The sequence below is a fragment of the Electrona antarctica genome (genome assembly GCF_951216825.1).
Source record: "Electrona antarctica genome assembly, chromosome: 8".
In the NCBI taxonomy this organism is placed as follows: domain Eukaryota; kingdom Metazoa; phylum Chordata; class Actinopteri; order Myctophiformes; family Myctophidae; genus Electrona; species Electrona antarctica.
The window spans coordinates 26,841,873-26,850,089 of record NC_136789.1 but is presented as its reverse complement, the minus strand read 5'-3'; the positions used below and the strand labels follow the sequence as shown (position 1 = coordinate 26,850,089).

Below are 8,217 nucleotides of genomic sequence, written 5' to 3'. Positions count from 1 at the left end.
TAGCTGTTGGAAAAATAGCAGATCTACAAGCTCGTAGCGCGGCACTCTGTGCCACGCTACGAGCTTGTAGGTCTGCTATTTTTGAAAAATCGTGAAAATGTGCCTCAAATCAGAGCCAACGTTTTTTAACTCAAATCTTTGCTTCTGGTGAGGTCCCTGGAACAACATATTTTCAGATGGGGGTCGGAGGCCAATTACATACATTGTTGGGGGTCCTTCACATGAAAATGTTTGAGAACCACTGACACAGAAACATTGTTTTTTCAGAAAATTTAAATTTAAAAGATAATTTGTAGAACAACCATTGGAAAGGATTTTGTGCCATGAGGGACACCCCATAAGAGAAGGTGACAGATTAGACACATGCATAATAACGCCTGTACTGTACTGTACTGTACTGTACTGTACTGTACTGTACTGTACTGTACTGTACTGTACTGTACTGTACTGTACTGTACTGTACTGTACTGTACTGTACTGTACTGCAGGTGCAGGGAGAGAAACCTACGATCACTTCTCTAACTCAATCAGGTAACATGACCCACGATCTGACCTTTTATACCATATGATTACCCTAATTTCAACATATCCATTCCAACTCAAATTTGTGTCTTTTTGAGTTTGGCTTAGTTTTGTAAAGTGAAGTCAAAGTTAGGGAGGTAAGCGGGAAGAAGCAGGAACAAATACTCTTGTGTCAAGTTGTTTTTTGGCAAACTCAGACACAGAACATTTCCATGTATTTTGTATAGGTCTTCATTTTGGTTAACATTGTAGTTAAAGGAGCATTCAGTGATTTGGGTGATTTGGAGAAAAAAAACGGTCCACCCGGTAACAAGATGTGCACACGCTCTACAGTGGGGGAAGTACAACAGACCAACAGCACGTGCACCAATGCCCGCCCCACTCGATCATGATTGGAGGAAGGCCCCTCTCATCCTGATTGGATGAAGGCTTTGCCACCCAAAGCCCAAACCGAAACTAGAGTTTTTTGACCCCAGGGGCTCACTGGGGACAGGGAGGAACTCCTTATATGGTCAGCACACTTTATAGTAGGGAGGATTATCTAAAAAATAAGAAATAATAAGTGATATTTGAATTAAGTGAAATCACTGAATATACCTTTAACCTAAAGCCAGGCCACGTTTGTTTCGCTACACTCCAAAGGTAAAACACCACATGGGTAGTGCGCCGTCTCGGTTGGCCATCCGTGGTGGGCGGAATAGGTTATCACATGAAGAAAAACAAGCGCTCCCTTAATTGTCTCCAATCCACCTTTTTTTCCCCCATTTAGCAGGCAGTAAACTCTCCTCTAACCTTAGTGGCCTAAGGTTACGTGCATTTTTATTTTCAGTCAAAATACAGACGTAAAATGTTCAAAGCTTTACTTCTTCTTTTGTCGTTCTAGAAATGCTTGTCTTCTGTCAGGAGGTATCTCTTCCAAACTGATGCCATGATTCTTTTCCCTGTAATAACAACATAAATGTTACGTATTATACAGCTAGCATAAACATTGTTCAGGTGTTGTTGTGAAACATTAGCTTATACATAATTTAGGTCAAAGTGGCAGGGACGTGCAGAGAGTGTTAGAGAGGCAGGGGCTGAAATCCCGTAAGAGGGCACTTTTGGACAAAAATAGCTGATCTACAAGCTCTCAACACGCCGCGCTGCGGCGCGTTGAGAGCTTGTAGATTGAGCTATTTTCGGGGCGCAACCCAGCTAGTGGAGCTGCGGTGTACGACATGGATTTCAAAATGCTGCGTTCAAGTCGAGGAGACTTCGGAGGAAAAAAAAGCAATTCTCCTGAATGCTGCCTTCCGGCATGGCATGGAAAGGAGGGGCATGTGCATCCCTTTCACCATAGTAAATTCTGCATTCAATGTCTGGAAAGGGCAGTTGTTTTAAAGACGGGTAAAAGGGCAGGGGCTGAAGCCCCCTTTGAAGTCTATGTGTGCACGCCCCTGCAAAGTGGTGTACATTTAAATCAAACGTGCAGAAATCTAAGCTGTAAAAGCACAAGATAGTGTTCTCTTACCCAGGTTTTAGTTGTAGTGGTGCGGGCAGAGGTTTGTGGAAGTCATCTTTCCCAACTAACCAATATGTGTTCTCAATTCCCTTCCCCTGAAAGGCAAAGGAATTATTTTATTTCATTTTAAAGATACATCCTTATGTGGTTCACTGTACAGTATTACAGTATATGTGATATGTACCTTGAGCTCTGTGAGGCCTCTGAGCTCTAATTTATAGCCCATGTTCAACTCGTTCAGGAGTTTAACTGTGCTTTGGTTGACATGAACTCTGTAAGCTGTGGCAAAGGAGAAAAATAAAAGAAAATACGGAAACATTCCACAGTGAATCACCATACATTAATCATAACCAAGATGAGTCTTCCTTTAAAGGGTTTAATTCCAAAAATGCTATATCATCATATAGGAAAACTGCTACTTTAAGACCGGGGACCACCAGTGGGCCTTGAGGAGGTTCCAGGTGGTCCCCAGCTAAATGATGGAGAGTTGCTAACCAAATGGGCCCTTTTATAGATCTTTATCTCTCTCAAGAGTTAAATTATTGTTACACATCTGCATTGCTTAATTTACAAGAAGTCTACACAATTCAACGTTTGCCTGTTATCTCTCCTGAATGGTACCAACATCAATATACAGAATGGAATTGTCAGCAAAATCTTGTCCAATGACAACAAAATATCTGTTAGTTTTGGATCTGAGAGGCTAAGGGCTCCATTTTCGTCACCGCTAAACCCCTTACCCCTAAACTTCTTTTCCTTTTTTTTACTATTTTGCAAAACATTTTTGAAAAGTTAAAATGGCCAGTCTACAAGCTCACAACGTGTGAATGTAGATTGGCAAGTTGAACTATTCAAAATGTTTTTCAAAATAGTAAAAAAAGGCAAAGAAGTTTAGGGATAAGGGGTTTAGCGGTGACGAAAATGGAGCCCTAAATGTCAAATGGTGATCCGTGCATGGCTCACATACCCAATAAATAATGGGCCTTGATATGAAAAGGGTTGAAAACAACTGCTTTAGGATATTTGACAATATTTAAATGTGCCAAATTGTATTTATTATTTATGTAAATTCTAGCTTAAAATGGCTATTAACTCTTAACAATATTCTACCAGGAATGTTGTTAGAGTAGTAGAAATGAAGCATTTGGCTGATTTGCAAATCATATAAGTGCAAATACAAACCACTTGGTGGCAGTATAGACATTGTTATAGCTCTGCAATTAATTTCCCTGCTGTTGCTCTTCAACAACAACTATGCTAGACCATATTTGTATAACATGAAATATCACAAAAAATAAAAATAAATAAATCATTAATTTCAGTTTATGTGGTATGGTATCATCACTTGGGAGTTCCAACACATTTTACTGTTTAATAAAAAAGAGAAATTGTCTACACTTGAACATCTCAAATATTATTATAGTTCTATTTATAAATTAGAAAAAGGGTGTCTGAGGCAAACTTGTTCATGGAGGACATTTACAGTTGGAGGCCATCGATATTGTCCTTTTCTTTTTGCTGAGGTTTGCGTGATCTGCGCAAAAGGACAGTTAACCCATTTTGGGCGGGAACCCCTTTTGGTGTTTTAAACATGTTATAATTTAGCTATTCAAAAATAGCAGATCTACAAGCTCATAGCGCGCCACCGAGTGGCGCGCTACGAGCTTGTAGGTCTGCTATTTTTGAAAAATCGTGAAAATATTTATTTCAGAAAACTGGAGGATTTAGAAGGATTTTTTTAAAATTTTGAGGTCAGGCCTAAATGGGTCAAATAATAAGGGACAATATCGGTGGCACCCGACTGTACATTAAACCTTGATTTTGGCCGCTAATACTAGGCTACTGATAGTCTTAAAGGATTACAAAGGACTTGTCAGTGTAAACCCTCTTTAGCCTGCGTTTGCGTGGCCACAAACAGCCAAATGCCTGTGCTTTCTTTCAAGTTGGTGCTCTCGCAAAGAAAATACAAATAAAGGGTTCTCACGCGTCGACGTGGTCTCCATTCGAGATGCTGTGTTCACAGTGTCTCCGAACAGACAATACCGAGGCATTGTCAGACCTACTACTCCAGCTACCACTGAGCCTGGAAAACAACGCATGCACGCACACGCACACGCGCACACACACACACACACACACACACACACACACACACACACACACACACACACACACACACACACACACACACACACACACACACACACACACACACACACACACACACACACACACACACACACACACACACACACACACACACACGTTTGACTAGGAAGTCACTGATTGGCAAGTGTTAACTCACAGTTGTCATGTTGTTTATAATCCCTTATAATGTCAGGTCTATTTAGGCTTATCAGACTGAACTGAAGATGTACTATTCAACTCAGTATTGGTCATACGTTATATCAACCTTTTTAACTGACCGATAATTAAAGCATGTTGTTTCTGTGTAATGGTTTTTATTCATTTATAGAATGGAGTAAAGCGGTGTCTAATTGGATGACAGAGTCTAAGAGGATAGAATATGTTCTAGAGAAGGATTAGATCAAAATACCTCCTTGCCGTTAGAATCCTGCATCGACATTATTCTCATGCATTCACTAAATTCCCTTGTTTTCACCTTAACGCCCTGTTTGGTTTGGAACTTATCTTTGCTGCGTTTTTTTAAATCTGTCATGTAATGCCCCGAGAATGTGTGGCTTGTGTGCGTGTCTGTAAAAACAGTCTGCTGTGCATACAGTTTCCCTAATACTTTTCAAATGTTGTGAATGAAATATGACTCTGGCGTGAGTGAAGGTTGATGTGACGTCGTGTCACCATGTGAGTGAAGGTTGATGTGACGTCGTGTCACCATGTGAGTGAAGGTTGATGTGACGTCGTGTCACCATGTGAGTGAAGGTTGATGTGACGTCGTGTCACCATGTGAGTGAAGGTTGATGTGACGTCGTGTCACCATGTGAGTGAAGGTTGATGTGACGTCGTGTCACCATGTGAGTGAAGGTTGATGTGACGTCGTGTCACCATGTGAGTGAAGGTTGATGTGACGTCGTGTCACCATGTGAGTGAAGGTTGATGTGACGTCGTGTCACCATGTGAGTGAAGGTTGATGTGACGTCGTGTCACCATGTGAGTGAAGGTTGATGTGACGTCGTGTCACCATGTGAGTGAAGGTTGATGTGACGTCGTGTCACCATGTGAGTGAAGGTTGATGTGACGTCGTGTCACCATGTGAGTGAAGGTTGATGTGACGTCGTGTCACCATGTGAGTGAAGGTTGATGTGACGTCGTGTCACCATGTGAGTGAAGGTTGATGTGACGTCGTGTCACCATGGCACAAAGAAAATATTAAAATCTGCACTCTGGTTAAATGAGCTGCATGCACGGACTGATCAACCTTTCCATCAGTCAGATCTGACTGATGGAAAGGTTGAGAGCGCAGTAAAAACAGTGGAGCTTATTTTTTACCAGTGTGCGGTTTTTATTTTTCTTGATGTTGAACTTTATTTGAGAATTTTAAGCGGATGTACATTCACTAACTCTTCATACATACAAAGAAAAGACTTCTCTGCTCACCAGAGTGAAGGCCCATACGGATCCTGATTTTCACGTCAGGCATGTGCCTCATTCTGAACGTCCCCATAATGTGGAGAATATCAAGACACAGGTTTGCCAACTCAGCTGCGTGGCGGTTGCCATTTCGGTTCGGGCACCCTGAGGCCACCATGTAGGAGTCAGCAATAGTTTCAACCTAAATAACATACAAAGAGAGGTCATCACACACAACCGGACTGTTCATTCATGTCTGAGGGTGTAAAAGTGGACCCATGCAGTAGTGGACCCATACAGTGGTCGGTCATCCTCCGAGACAATGGACCTGTAATAGTCAATTTACACTTAGGTTTTACTGTGTAGGCCCACTGATAGCTTGATAAGCGGATAATAAAAGCTTCAATGTGTTGGTAATACTCAAAATAAAAGACACACTGAAAAGCAGGTATAGGTTACATTTTCTTGTATGGTTTAATTGCTTTCAGCTCCTTAGAACAGGGGTTCTCAACCCGTGGGTCGCGACCCCTCGGGGGGTCGCCAAATTATTTTAGGGGGTCCCCAAATTATAAAAAAAAAAAAAAAAACTATTTTTCATAAATAGCAGACCTACAAGCTCATAGCGCGCCACTCGGTGGCGCGCTATGAGCTTGTAGATCTGCTGTTTTTAAATAGCTAAATTATAACAATGCTTAAAACACCAAAAGGGGTTCCCGCCCAAAATGGTTTAAGGTTATTGTAGCAGTCAATTTATATTGGGGGTCGGGAGGGGGCGGGGCGGGGGTCCCGAGACATTGCCAAAGCATTTCCGGGGGGCCCCCGGCCAAAAACGTTGAGAACCCCTGATCTAGACCAAAATGGTTTGAACTGGAAAATGGTTTGAGCCCTGTGCTCTCCCTTGTGGTGGTGTCACTTTACATAGATTGTGCATTACATTCACCCACTCACACACACACACACACACACACACACATTCATACACCGATGTCGGCGGAAACCATGCAAGGCACCAACCAGCACATCAGGAGCAATTAGGGGTTCAGTTAACTCTGGGGGAGCCCGGGTTCGAACTGGCAACCTTGCAGTTACCATCCGGCAACTCTACCCCTGAGCCACCCGCCGCCACAATTGTGTTAATTCTCCAGGGAATATTAATGCCCTCAGCATTCAATTGTTGTTGCCTATAAGGGTGGCATGAGAGGAAAGGCCAGGCCGGGGGTCACCAAAATCAGCAGGATTAAAGTTTGGGATATGGGCTGACCAACCAACCAACCAACCAACATCACCATGCTTAGAGCTCTGCTTCTTGCTAAAATATAATTCTACACTAATTCATTTTTAGTTCATAATTCGGCATGGAAAAAAATATTTCTACGCTGAGCAAATTTCATTCTCTGATAAAGGATTTAAATGTGGAGGAGTCACTTAATCCATTGAGACCTCCATGCATCCATGTCACGTTAGCGTTTAACCACATTAACCATTAACCCATTTTGGGCGGGAACCCCTTTTGGTGTTTTAAACATTGTTATAATTTAGCTATTGAAAAATAGCAGATCTACAAGCTCATAGCGCGCCACCGAGTGGCGCGCTATGAACTTGTAGGTCTGCTATTTTTGAAAAATCGTTAAAATGTGCCTCAAATCTTTCCGAAAATTGTCATGATTTAGAAAACTTTTTTTTAAAATTTCGAAGTCAGGCCTGAATGGGTTAATTCACTTACCTTGTACACATCATGTGTGGAAATGATGCCATCGAACGTGGAGTACATGTCATTGAGGAACTCTACCACCTCAGTGGGCTGACTGATGGCCGAGATGGTAGTGAACCCCATGATGTCACTGAAGTAGAGGGTGACCTCTTGGAAAAACTCTGGTTTGACGGGTTTGCCCAACTTCAGTGCCTGAGCCACAGACCTGGCGGATGTAAGACGAAAAGACACAATGAATAGAGAACAGAATGGACACACATCTCCAGGGCCGGATCTACCATATGGGCACTTTGGGCACGTGCCCAGGGGCCCTTGGGCACCAGGGGGCCCCTAAATGTTTTTATAAAAAAATAACTTTTTTTTTAGCTCCACAGAAAATTTCCCTGCTAATCCAAATGAAATAAATGGTGTCTAAAAATATTATTGTTTTATTGTTGGTGAGAAGGCAGCTGAAAAGTGCAATTGTGTGTAAAGCAGCAACAATGCGCTAGATTGGCTGTCACTCTGGGGGGGGGGTATGCGACCGGAAATAGGCCAATATAACGGCATAAAACTGCCCCAAAACGGCTCCAAAACAGCAAAAATGTTGCGCGCGCGTGAAGGGGGGCCCTTCGAGCTTCAGTGCCCAGGGGCCCTCAGAGGTGTTAATCCGGCCCTGCACATCTCACAACATATAGCAACATTTCACTATGGCAGAATTAATTTGGATTTCACCTTAGCATTGAAGTCAGTATGACCAACTGTTTTTATGTGTTATTATTGATGATAGCATTATGTTCTTTAAATACAGTATCAACTATAGACACCTAATGAAACAAACAGCACTTGAATATATTCTTCCTTCGTTGTAGATATATTAGATTTTGGGGCCCTATCTTACGCAGCGCCTTATCCTTAATCTTCTTAGGCATGTTTTAATACTTAAAAACCTTTT

General features: G+C 42.1%; 1 protein-coding gene across 1 annotated transcript in view; it reads right to left on the bottom strand.

Moving 5' to 3' along the window:
- Positions 1-1,303: 1,303 nt before the first annotated feature.
- Positions 1,304-8,217, bottom strand: part of gucy2d (guanylate cyclase 2D, retinal) — a 42,093-nt gene continuing 35,179 nt past the window's right edge. Inside the window, exons 14-19 of the mRNA XM_079507241.1 lie at positions 7,296-7,488; positions 5,600-5,774; positions 4,008-4,106; positions 2,208-2,302; positions 2,033-2,118; positions 1,304-1,463 (exon numbers count right to left, since the gene is read on the bottom strand). Coding sequence (XP_079363367.1) covers positions 1,382-1,463; positions 2,033-2,118; positions 2,208-2,302; positions 4,008-4,106; positions 5,600-5,774; positions 7,296-7,488 — 730 coding nt within the window. The 3' untranslated portion in view covers positions 1,304-1,381. The remainder of the gene's footprint in view (positions 1,464-2,032; positions 2,119-2,207; positions 2,303-4,007; positions 4,107-5,599; positions 5,775-7,295; positions 7,489-8,217) is intronic.